The sequence below is a fragment of the Hibiscus syriacus genome, unplaced genomic scaffold (genome assembly GCF_006381635.1).
Source record: "Hibiscus syriacus cultivar Baekdansim isolate YM2019G1 unplaced genomic scaffold, ASM638163v2 tig00117021_pilon, whole genome shotgun sequence".
Classification (NCBI taxonomy): domain Eukaryota; kingdom Viridiplantae; phylum Streptophyta; class Magnoliopsida; order Malvales; family Malvaceae; genus Hibiscus; species Hibiscus syriacus.
In genome coordinates, this window is record NW_024063527.1 from 1,944,488 (window position 1) to 1,958,145 (window position 13,658).

Genomic DNA, 13,658 nt, shown 5'->3' on the forward strand with positions numbered 1-13,658 from the left:
AATTTAAACTTATTTATTTATTTTTTAAATGAATTATATAATACGAATGCTTCATATATTAAATTAAAATCATTATTCATTATAATATTAAAAGATATTTTTATATTAATGTATATAATAATGGCCTTTTATTTTAAAAACAATTCAGTTTAATTTAAATTACAAAAATATTTACATTTTTGGAGACATAATTTGCATTGCAATTAGGGCTGAGCAAAACTCGATTCGACTTGAATTAACTTCAAGTTGTAATTTTATAAACTCGCCTCGAAAAAATTTCAAATCAAATCGAGTTGTAAAATACAACTCGAATAATAACTCGAAAATTTTAGTAATTAGTGGATTGATTTTTAAGTTTGTGTAAGTCTCTCAACTCTTATAATATTTGTATATCACATAGGAAAAATATGAATATACATATATATATATATATATATATATATATATATATATATATATATATATATATAGTTATAAAAAACCATTTGAATTAGAATCAAATAATACCATAATATTATAAATATTTACAATTAAATTTAAATAGAAATTCAAAAATTAAACTCAAATCGACTCGAATTTTATAAACTCGACTCAACTCGAATTTTTTTGACTCGACTCGATCGAACACTCACTCTCTAATTGTAATTGCAATTGCGATCAAATTAAGTGTGTTTGCATACGTGAAACACTCCTTAATTTTGGTAAGGGTTTTCATGTAATTTCTGCAAAATATAATTGCACCAACTTGTTAATAAAATACCTATTTATATTGGATTTTTTAAAATAATAATACAAAAATAAAAAATCATTTTATAATATTTCAAGAAAATAAATCTATAGTCCGAAACTAGGCTTGACAATATTCTAGTGATGCGAGTTCAACAAAGCCTTGATCCCAACCAATGATGAATTGAGTAGAGAAACAAATTCAAAAACAGGCTGCATATTAAAGATGTATGGAAGTGAGGATAAGCCATTGGATTGAATGACCAAAATCCCAGTGGAAATGAATGAATTGTGGGCATATCTACAAAGGATTTTGGCAGAGGCAGGCAGCATGACTTGGTATTCAGAACCTGTATCCATGCAAATGCTTAGCCCATCTTCTAGCCATGTAAGAATCATGGTAATCCCAATTCTCAACACTGCTGGTCCTTCCCCCAACAATGCCGATACCACCGTCTCTGCTGCTGTCATCTCTTTCCCTCTTATCCTCCACACTCACCATACTTTCACCTGTTTTCATGTACTCCTCGCTTCCTCCCTCGACGTAGCTATACCCTACAGAAACGTGTACACACTCGCCCAAGTCCATCAAAATCCTTCTCTCTTCACCGCCCCGCAGATCCCCGAGCCTAATGATCCTTCCTTCCTCCCCGATTCTCAATTGAACTTCTCTAACTACACCTCCCAATAGTTGTGTTAGAAACTCTTCAAATTCATGCATCAAAAAACCATTAGAGGTGCCAAAGCCGAATCCCACGTGAAACCGCTGTATTGGAATAGGAAATTGCAGGTTCATGGCGTGGTATGGTCTCGATGGACTATCAGACAAATGCAAGATGCACGACTGTGGATTCTTATGTGCACGATCTTCAAGTATCTTTATCCCTTTATTGAGCCCTTCAACTGGATCAACTTGACCCATGTAGAAAAGACGATCTATAACTTGTAAGGCAGTTCTCTTCCCATAGGATGTCATGCGCCGGAGAGGGAAGACACGTGCTGCAGCAGATGAGTATGTCACGATGGCCAAACGGTCGATTGGTCGCAGAGAGAATACCACTAATGCCATGGATTGTTTTAAAAGCCTCAAGTGTGGACCGTTGGGGCTTGCAATCAATACCATGTCCATAGCTTGTGGATGTGCCAATTTTACGCTGAGATAAGCTGGTCTACAATTTGGGGAGGAGCACATGTTGGAAGGTGTTTGTCCACTTGGTGGTTGTAACTGTAAAGTTGATGAGGAAGAGCTGCTGAAGCGATGATGGTGGTGGTTTGGGATGTGCCCAATTCCCTGCATCTGCAAAGATGAATGTGAACTGGGTTGATGACAAAAGCGGCAGGGGTGAGTCGAAACTGTTGGTTGGAGGGGGATCAGAGCTAAATCAATACGGGGATGATTTTGTGTGTCAACAGGCTCAATAGGGTCATCATCATCATAGCGTGCTGATCGAAGGAAGGAGCGTCTATGAACCCGGAAAGTGGCAATGGAATCATCCAGGATACGAAAAACAGGGTCATTTTGGTTGCAAGAGAGTGAGCATGAAGGTGGGTTTACGTGGCGTGGCAACTGGGTCCAGTGAGCACGGCAAATAGGGCAGGTGATGCTACCATGGCGAACATTGGAGGATATGCAGGAAAAGTGGAATGCATGAGAACACTGGGCCGTAAATATAGCCTGCCCTGGGCTGCTGTCAGAACTATAACTCAGAACCTCCAAACATATTGCACATATGTTCTGCAGAAATGCACAAACAGCCGTATAAGAAAATCTATGATGACGGGTCAAGAACTAAAATGAACAAACATTGATATCATTCTCAAGAATCCACTTCACATGTCAGCATGGCTATAAGTTTCTTTTGTTACCAAAGTTAAAATTACTATATAATATCACGATAAAGGTACAAGTAAACCTCATCATGGGTCAAGTTTCATCAAACATTTATGATCAAAATGTAAATATTATAATGTTTTGTGCGGTTAATCAAATTTTTTGGAAGACGCATATATCAGGGACTGAAATCACAACCACTTAAGGAACTTAAATGTTACCACAATATAGGGATTATCACCGCATGCAAATATCCAGACCATGAACCTATTAGAAGGAAACTCAAAAGAATTGAATAACTTGCTCCAAACAAGAGAACCATGATACATTCCCTTGTCAATGATAAGACGAGATGGCATCGGATTCCATGAGTGTATATTACTCTCTTTTTCTACTTTAAGAAAATAACATAACAAATGCCTAACCCTTGAGCTGTAAACTCATAACTATTTCCTTTTGGGGAAAAAGGTGGTGAGAGAGTAAATGGTTGCAGACAGTGGGATATGAAAGCTAAGCACTGCCTTCCTAGTCTCTCAAGTCCCAACTGCTATTTATTCTCCTGGCATAATATGTAATTTCCCACATACAAGAATGAAAAAGAAAAGGAAAATCGGTTGCTTTTAGTTTATCCAAAAGCAAAAGCAAAAGCAAATGTTGGATGGGGTTACCTTAGATGTAACATCCTTATGGTTGGTGATGAATTCTGCTTCAATTCCAGCTGATCCCGGTTCCAACTTACTTTTAGGCTTCAATGGTGATAATGACATCTGCATATAAACCATCAACCTTGACATGAAGATCAGAGCTGTCATCCACCTCATACCAAAAAAGTAAAGCATTTGAAATTGTTGCAGCAAATGAAAAAACTTGCAATTCACAACATCAGACGTTAATATTTTTTCTCAGAAATTACAATTAGCAGTACAAAATGAAAAGATTGAACCAATCTGCCACATTACATACTAAAAAAAAAGATCTTTAAATCAGACCCTCATAGTCTAAAACCGTGTGAGTTAAAAAGGGTCTTACAGCAGGATGAGGGGGAGAAGGAGGGGTATTCCTGGAGAAGGAACCACATGCAGCGACCACAATTTTCTTGGCAACTTTTCTGAGCTTAGAAGATGTAGTTGATCCTGCCCCCATTGCCCTCTTTCTTCTTCAAGCTTCAACCTTTCCTATACTGAAATAAAAAACAGATGGAATGGGGAAAGAGTAAAAGAAAAGGGACAAAGAGAGAGAGCGCAGGGACAATACTCTGCAAAATCTGCAAAGATGTCTACCACTCTCAAAGGTCTTAAACCAGCCCCTTGCCGTTGAATGGAGTGTTTGTTGTCACTTGATTCAAAAAAAAAAGTGTTTGATGTCACCTCCACTTTGTTTCCCCCCCCCCTTTAATTTCGATGTATTTGTAGACCCATATACCATATATAATTTTATGCTACACACAGTACACGCCATCGTTTCCCTTTTTTTATGTAAAAGATTATGACTCTTTAACAAACGTAAAATTCCATAATTCATTTGCATACAATATTTATTTCTTAGAAAATAATAATAACAATGAACTGGTAGAGCGCATAGGAAGAAAACAAAAGAATGCTTCATGGGAGGGACCACTTTGAACAATAATGCACTTTTGTTTTCGTTCAAATTACACTTTGTTGTTATTGGGGTTTGGGCCTTGCACCCTTTTCTTATTTTCACTATCAAGTCTTAAAGTAAAGATGGGGACTCGATGGTTATTGGCTTGGCTTGGTACTACGCCTTAAATTTCTTTGACCCCTTACTCCCCACTTGTTAATTCCCATGCTGTAGAACCATCAACAAGTTTATTTGTTTGTTTTTCAAAAATAATAATTTTAAAAATAAAATAACTATAGGATGACGGGTGAACGAAAATATTGCACGTAAAAGTAATTTCAAAAAATAATACATCTAATTAAGGATTTAAATTATAATTGCGATCGTATTTTTTTTGTGTTGTATCTGTTACGATTGCAACAACAACAAGTGATATTACGGCCATTGTGAATATCGATATATCGTGATTATAAAAAAATAATTTCGGATAACACATTTACTATTGTTATAATAATAGCTATTTTGATAGTAGACCACAATTTAAATCCATGGATATATTGATGTACAAATTTGTATTTAGTAAATATTATCCAAATTTTAATAAAAAACAAATTGAATTTTATTATAATTCTATTGATTACAAGTTATAAGGTGATTAAATTTTTTTTATTAAAAACTTTTATGTAATGAGATTTTACCTTTAAATGAAACACCGAGCTTTTAAAATACTCCAAAAAAAATAAAAATCAAGATAATTACTCAGCCAAATATTATGAATCTTTTTATTTTAGAATTAAATATTAAAAATCAAAATACTTAAAAAATAAATATAAATAAAAACAACCATTTTAATAAACCCTTAAAAATTAAATTCTACATTATATCCTAAAGAGACACTCCAATATACTTTATGATGCATCGTTCGGCTAAAAATTAAATCCTTTTTTCTCATGACATGTTGACTATCCAAGGAAATGGCCAACGTTACCACTGCCTATTCAAATCAAAACAAAATTTTTGACGTTAGGCAAAGATGTAACCCATATATTATACTCCTATTTTTTAAAGAAATTAATTTTTATTGTTTACTGAAAAAATCAAAATTTAAATTATTCAGTCAATAATTTTTAAAGTTGTTAAAAACTTTCGATTAACATCTTCCATCTCTTAAATTATAAATTCAACATTTATGATGAACAAAACTTGTTTTCACCTCCACTTGAATAGGAATCGTTAAAAGAAAATTAAATTTATTTAAGTTCAGTCCAAGGGAAAATATGCATGCGAAATAAAAGTAAAAGTAGGGACCAAAGTAATACAAAAAAATGAGAAGTGAAGAAAGCAAAAGTGAAAGTGAAAAAGCCGTTAGGCGTCGGATTTGAATTTGAAGTGGCTATGGAACATCTGTGTGTGTCCATGACTGTGACCGTCACGATTTTCCATGCTTGCCTTCTAGCCTATCTATCCACTTTTTCATTTTTCTCTTAAATTTGGAGGGAGTTAAGACTTGAGCAATATATGGTCATAGAGGAGGAGGGGAGAAAAAAATTAGTAATTTTCAAGTAAATTTTTTTTTCACAAACTAAATTACTTCAGCGATTAAATAAATAATTATTATTCTTAGAGATAACGAATTTTAGCATCAATGACTATATTAAGAGGTAATTAATAGTTTATTGTCAAATAATTAATAATATATAGAACTTATATTATTTTATAATCACCTTTAGTTTAGTTAAAAAAAAGTTTTACTATTTTAAATAAATTATTATATAATTTTATGAAAAGTTTTTTTATATTATAGTTAAATAAAGTTATTAACTTTGTTTATATATTACAGCAATATATTAGTAGTAGAAACTAGAAACATAATTATTAAAAGTAAAAAAAAAAAGTTTAAATCAAATAAACGTAAAATATGTGAGTAAAGTATAGACTGTTGAATCACAAATTTTATTTATCTGATCACACTTTAGTATTTGAAGCTTCATTCTAATTATCAATTTATTTGTGATTGTAATAATCGATTATGAATATAATTATTAAAATGCATTGATTGTGCTGGTACGTAAATGGAAAAGCCGGAGTTGACCAATTATGTATTTACAAGATAAATTGAACTAAGCAAAAGTTTGGGGATAACCTACTTTTATGATTTAACAGATTAAACAAAGATGCGGGCACCGGAGCCTACTGTCAGAAGCTCCGCCTAATCTCATCACTCACAATCACTTGATGGAGGTTTGCATAATTATTAGTTTCGGGTTTAGATTTAGGCGTTTTAAAAAAAATACTTAAAGAATTAATAATTACATGTCAGATATTCATTGACTAAATTTTATTAATCTAACATCTATTTGTTGACATAGACGAAAGTGTGAATCACTAAACGCATCTTCTCTAAGTTTTTTTCTAGTTAGCACCATGTAGGTAAAGCGCGGATCGCCATCCGCACATTTGTAATAAAATTTACTCGTGGTTGACGACACGATCATCATCCGCGTCTTCCATAAATGCTCTCAATCGTGCGTCGTTCTCCCTTACTAACCATCTACTCCTCCCCCTATAAATACCACCTCATACAACTCTCAAACCGCACAAAAAAAAACACTCTCCTTCTTACTTTTATCATTCCTTCTAACAAGCTTCAAGTGGGTTGTATTATTGTTTTTAGAAATAAAATTATTTTAATTATATTATAATCATTAAACAATTTATTATTTTATTATATTTTATTGTGCTATTATTTTATGTTTTGCAGTTATAAAATATAAGGTGGGTTGATGTATTTAGATAGAAATCATATCTCGAGTCATTTTGCATATACAGTAACAATTTTAAATTGTGTTATGTTAATTATTGAGAATGTTTTATTTATTTATTTTTAGTATTAGTTTATATTTTAATTTGTATACTATTTATTTAATTAGGGGAATGACCGTATATTAGATTCATTTATTCGTAATATTAAGTTAGAGATATTAAATCGTGTATGCCATTTTTAGTCGAAGCTAGATTTAGTTACATAGCTAGATATGAAGGGCATTGTAACATTGAATCCAACCTTATTTATGCACTGGTTGAGAGGTGGAGACCAGAGACACACACATTCCATCTGTTGTTTGGGGAGTACACTATTACGTTGGAGGATGTTTCATTACATTTGAGGATTCTGTTAGATGGGAATGTCATTTCTGGTGTGGCGGATGGTGATTGACATTCATTGTGTGAGGAGTATCTTGGAGGTATCCCACCTAATTTCAATGGTGGTCGAATACCGTTATCACGGTTAACTACAAATTTTCGACAGTTGAACGACGACTATTCAGAGGAACAAGCTAAAATATTTGCCCGAACTTGCATATTATGACTCATATGAAGGATTTTGATGCCCGATAAATCTTGCAACCAAGTTTATTGTATGTGGTTATGTCACATCACAAATTTTTGAGTTCCGACTCATTCAGTTGGGGCTCCGCGGTTTTGGCATCTATGTATAGAGAAATGTGCCGAGCAACTGATTATAAAAAAATTTCTATCTATGGATGTCTCATTCTTCTACAGTCATGGGCGTGGTATCACATACCCTTTTTATGCCCGGTCATGAAAAACTTGTTAGTCTTCGCGTTATTGTTGAGGTAATTCCAATACTAAGTTCGTATATAAATAAATTTTTTGAGTATATAATGAATTTTTTTACATTGAATAGGTGGTCATAAGGAAAGATCATCGTGATATACTAGATGAATTGGATGACATTCGACTACTCATTGTTCAAAAGGTTATTACACGGGTATGTATTTAAATTTTATTACTTACCTTTAACTGAATCATATAATTAAAATATTATTTTGATAAGTATTATATACATTTGTTTTAGTTTCAATTGACTCCTTATGCTACTAAAGAAATGAGGCATTGCATCCCACCTCACTTGAGTGACCCATTAGATGTACGAATGGTAGTGATTTCTCTGATATGTTATGCTATTGTCGAGTGGCATCCCACTGATCGCATGTTCTGCCAATTTGGTTTCGTACAATCTATTCCTGAAGCACCTATGAATCTCGATAATTTGTATAACATCGATAGACGTGGCAAAAAAGAAATCAACTGGCTGATGAAGCACAACGAGTGGGTAATGATCTAGGAGGATCGACAATGATGTATTCCTCGCATGAAATCGATTTATGTGGATTATTAATTGGTTGCAGATGACTATTATCAATGGTTCAACACGAACGAGAAATTTTCCTACTTTTAGAGGAAGCACGAGGTGAGAACATTAATCGGTATTGAGAAAAGTGTCCACCGTCACAACATCATCATACCCTGACTCATGGACGGAGAATAGACGTTTTTGGTTCATCCTTAGTTGTAGCACCAAAACCATCACAGCAACCATCGTCTATATTAGTTTACATTCTACAACCATTTTAGATATCACCGTAACCATTTTAGATGCCACCACAACCGATTTAGATGCCACCGTCGTAGGGTTTTATGACAACTATTGGTGGATATTATAGTTTCATGCCTATAGATCTAACGCGGGCTTCATATGTTGCTTATTTGGCGGGTGATACTTCACCACAGACTCAGGCACCTCTGGTCCAATTTTCGCAGTCATCGATGTCGATGTTTTCACAGTTTTTACAGTTTTTTATGAGCGATGAGAACGTTAGTCATACAACTCCAAGGTCCTTATTCTATGGAGGTGTTACATCGTCATTCGTCCCTCATCAAAAAAATATAGTTGCTACCGCTGATGATGATAACGATGAGAGTGAGGGGGGAAAACATCTTATATGAAGAAACCCTCATCAAAATAGACAGCCACCGTCTTATGGAACACATTCAAGGCGCAAACATCGATAGACTTGTTTGGTTTGTAATGTTTTTATTTAATTTTCTTTATTTATCAGCAAATGTAATGTTTTTATTTAATTATAGACTTTTTATTTATTTTGTTTGTTAATGTTTTTATTATTTAATTGTTTGAATTGTATCATTTGTATTTAATGTTTGTATTTAATTATTTTTATTATTTATTTTGTAATATTTTTACCTATTTTTTACTTGAGTATCCCATTACTTAGTGATGCTCAAATGACATTAATGCAATGAAAACGAAAAATGAAATAACACAAACTGAGATTTCAGAAACAATAATTTCACTGTCACATCATCAATGGTTATATGATGATAAAAGAGATGGACATTTTTCCTATTGTGGATTAGGTTTCTACATTGCCCACATCTTTTGTTTTCTTTGAGTGTCTCTCGAATATCCATATCACAATGAATTCGAGTGAATTTTGGACGACATGCCTCCCTTAATAAGGAAGGATTTGGTATAATTGGAAGCCAATTATGAACCTCATATTGGTATTTCTCATTACCTATGGGGGAAATCAAATTCATATACCTTAAATACTTCCGAAAGTCAGTATATAGGATTCATAAAACGATTATAGTCTTGATGGGTATAAGAGCAAGCTGCTATGACATGGGAGCATGGATATTTCAAAGCTTGAAAAAATCCACAGTCAGACCACATGTCTTATAGATTAACTCTAAACGAATTAGCTTCAATCCCTTGAACTGGTCGTGACATTTATGTGACACGAAATAATTCATGAGTTCGAGAGAAGCTTGTTATAGACATTCCATTTGAAACAACAAATCTTTTTTATAGATCTGCAACTAATCTTGGGCGATAAACATGATTGTTTTGTATCCAAGTTTCAGCTTGTCCCCTGAGCTTGGCAAAAAGCGCTCCCAAAGGAAAATAGGTCGTTTTAACCAAAGTTGTTACAGGTAAATGATGCCCCCTTTAATGTCGAATTAATAGCCTCAACAAAATTGGTCGTCATGCGTCCATATCGATATCCACTATCATATACATTTGTCCACATTTCTTTGTTTATGAGGCTGATGTAATTGTATCCTTGCTCATTTTTCCTCGCAAATCATAAAGTATTGACTCAAACGTTTGAGTAAGTAGTTCGTAACTTGAGCATCAAATGTAATACTTAATGTTAAGTTCCCATAAAAAATTAAAATGATGGAGAAATAAATTAAGAATTGTGACATACCCATGCGCACAAGTAATAAACCTTTATCATTCTTCTTGAACTTTCCATGATAGTTCGTGAAAATATGTCGGATACAGTACCTGTAACATCTTAAACCAGGGTCAGTGACTAAATTACAAATTTTGAAAACTATATGCTTGATTTTGAAATAAGTTAAAAGTTTAATGACTTAAATAGGAATAAGTCCTTATTGGATTAGATGATAATTATGTAAATTTTGAAGGGTATAATAGTAATTTTACAAGAAATATTTTATTTCCTCCTTTATATAGGATGTAACATGTGGAAATGAAAAGAGAAAAGGTTCCAGTTTCCAGAGTTATCTTCTTCTCCGAGAAAATGTTCCAGTTTCCAGAGTTCTCTTCTTCTCATTCCTTCTTCACGTGTGGAAGCCAATAACAAATGTAAGATTTCTTTTTGGTTGATATGTAGTTGAATTTAACATTGAGTTATGATCATTAGATGATAGAAAAGCTTAAGGAAGGCTTAAGTTAGCTTTTAAGCAAAGAATGAAAGAATTATGGGAGATTAAAGATTTGGAGTTTTTGAATGAAATTTTGGAAAAGAGTTGATAAGTAGAATTTGAAGTTAAATTTGACTTGTCAATAGTTTAATTAAGAGATTTAGAGTAATAGAATTGTATTTAAAACATATAGAAAATTTGGTATGATTCTTGAATGCTATGTGGAGGAGTGGATTTTTAAGTTAAAGAGGTATTGAATGAAAATAAATTGGTTTAAGTAAGTGTATGTAAGTTAAGAATACAAAAAGGGTTGAAATATAAAGTGTTTGAGATAAAATGAAGAATTCTCGTGCATAAAAATGTGATTTCTGGACTAGGGGTATTGGTACCCATTCAACAGGTATCGATACCCTCTCAAACGAAAAATCACAGAATGCAATGAGGGTACCGATACCCTAAGAAGGGTATCAATACTTGATAACTCCGTAAAAAGGTCATATTTTGAGACCTTTTCACTTAAGTTATTGAATGTCTAAGAGCTCATTTAGGACCACATAGATGCATTTATGAGCATATAGTTGAATGTGGTGGAATTAGGTTTGCCGCGACATTTTAATTTGTCATCAGTGATGCCTTATGGGGAAGGTGTTTGCTTAATGATGTGTAAGATTTGAGAGCAAGGAAAAGAAAAAGGAAAATGTCATGGCATAAGGAGATTGCTGAGCATAATGAAAATGTCGAGTCGGATTGGCATTTCGAGAGCGAACAAAATGAAAGAAGATATTTTTGGAGCCAGCTGCCCCTATTTTCACGTGATCTCTGACCATAACCGAGAAATCCGCTTGAATCAGTGTTGTCTGTCGGGTGCTCAGTCAACCATCCAGGCTGGACCATTGCCAGCTCTGCCCGATCCTCACGTGAATTAAGCATGATTTGGGGTATTTTTAGAATTTTGACACAAATCTTTAGGGTTTTCCCCCTATAAATAGAGGATGAAGCCACAATGTTATGCACTTTGGTTCCACGCCATTTTGAGCTTAAAATTTAGAGAGAGAAGGTTCATTGGGGGCAATTCGTGGTGTCCGAGAGAAGCTCCAACAGTGCACGTCGAAGGCTTTTCCTCATTCCCTTAGTTATTTGCTTTCATATTTTGGTTATTGGGTTGTAAGGAACGAATGAAACTTGAATTGTGCTTGTTTATTTCGAACCCCACCATGAACTAATCTTATTTGGTAGGAGTTCGCTTGGATATTTAAGTTTTATTTCAATGAATGGTTGTTTTTCTATGCTTTAATCTGTTTTGTTTATGATACTTAATGCCTTAAGGTTGTAGGAGCTACGAGAGTAGCCTTTCCTTAGGAGGCTCTTAGGGTTCAAGAGAATATATTGGCAAAATATCCTTAGTATTCAAGAGAAACTAGGGAGGAACTACATAAACAAAGGGTTCTAGGTAGTAAATAGGCCTAATCCACCTTAGAGATAAGGTTAGGATTTCATTCGACTAAAATGAGTTGTGCAAGAACGATAGGTTAGATGTTAATGCTGCCGCAAAAAGGTATTGCCGAGACATATCTTGTTATCTGGACCAATAGGATCACTGCAAGGGTTTACGCCAATCAGTTTTACCAGGGCAACTTGAATATGTCGAGTCTCTTACTAGAGATAGCATAGGGTACCTTAGTATTCTCTGTAGGACAGAAGAGGCATAGAGATAAAATCATTCGGAGAAGTAGACTTATATTTTCCTTAGTGACTCCCATCACTCATTCCCAAAGCAACTTGTCGTGTGAGAAAGATAAAGTCCTATATTTTAAATCTCGTATTTACATTTTATTTTGCCTTGACATTTCAATTTGTTTGCACGCATCACAATATAATTTGTCACGATATATCCATTTGCTACCACACTACCACCATTCTATTTCCACATCAGACATTCCATTTTGCCATAGCATTCTCATTTATACATATCATCACTAACTTTACTTAGGTGACAAAGTAAAGTGGCTTGACAAACTTATTTGATTTCCTCAATTCCCTATGGAGACGATACTCAACTTATCACTGTATTACTTGTTCGATTGTGTATACTTGCCCATATTTCCATACCCATATATAGTACTCACAAACAGCAGACAATACCCCCTAAAGGAAAAATGTGAATATTGGTTTATTAAGTTCGTTTAAGTTGCTAGTATTAAATTACAAGGTGTAGGCATATGATAATTGCCTTAAAATGCATAATTATGTAGATATTGAACGTGAATTTGTTACGGAACAATCGAAGAATTAGAAACGATCAAGAGAAAGAAAGTGCTAGAATCACACAAGGCTAAGGTGAGTGCATCTTATTTTATAGGACTATAAGGAAATTGGACTTGTGATAAGTCTATTTCCGAGAGTTATTTTATTATGCATGAAATATTGATTATAAGCATGTGAATGACATGAAATGTATGTATGGTTGATTATATGAGCTGATATGTTCTTTTATATGCTATATAATTTATGTGAGTATAAAGGATAAGTTATATGATAAGATCTACGTGATATAGAGAAGTGAAAAGATATGTCTATGAAGAGTCATAAGAGAACATACATAAATCATATGATAATGGGAGTATATGATTATGAGATAAAATACGTAAAAATAAGAGAATATGATGAAAGTGAATCTATGAAAAATGATAGAAACTAGGTAATTATGTGGAAAAGTTATATGAATAATAGATATATGAGTTGGACAAGTACATAGTGGTATAATTAATAATGGAAATTAGTATAATAGAGTTACATGATTTAATGTGAATTGAAGGAAACTAAATAAGATTGAGTTATAGAATGAAATGAGAATAGTGTATCAATTAGGAAACTTGAATATAAAGTGATGACATGAACAAAAAAGATAAGTTAAATAACAAAGACCTATAGGACAATATGAGAATAGTATACAAATTAG

General features: G+C 33.5%; 1 protein-coding gene across 3 annotated transcripts; it reads right to left on the minus strand.

Annotated features, from left to right (window-relative positions):
• Positions 1–916: 916 nt before the first annotated feature.
• LOC120195842 (probable E3 ubiquitin-protein ligase WAVH2) lies at positions 917–3,887 on the minus strand. Of its 3 annotated transcripts, none has more exons than XM_039197776.1 (3): positions 3,588–3,887; positions 3,227–3,295; positions 917–2,469 (listed from the first exon to the last, which is right to left on the minus strand). In XM_039197776.1, the coding sequence occupies exons 2-3, from the start codon at positions 3,237–3,239 to the stop codon at positions 1,070–1,072; spliced, it is 1,413 nt and encodes a 470-aa protein (XP_039053707.1). In that variant the 5' UTR covers positions 3,240–3,295; positions 3,588–3,887; the 3' UTR covers positions 917–1,069. The 3 variants fall into 3 exon arrangements, with proteins under 3 accessions (XP_039053707.1, XP_039053709.1, XP_039053708.1); XM_039197778.1 differs by having other exon boundaries at positions 3,227–3,324; positions 3,587–3,887; XM_039197777.1 differs by having other exon boundaries at positions 3,227–3,292; positions 3,585–3,887.
• Between the last annotated feature and the right edge of the window lie 9,771 nt (positions 3,888–13,658).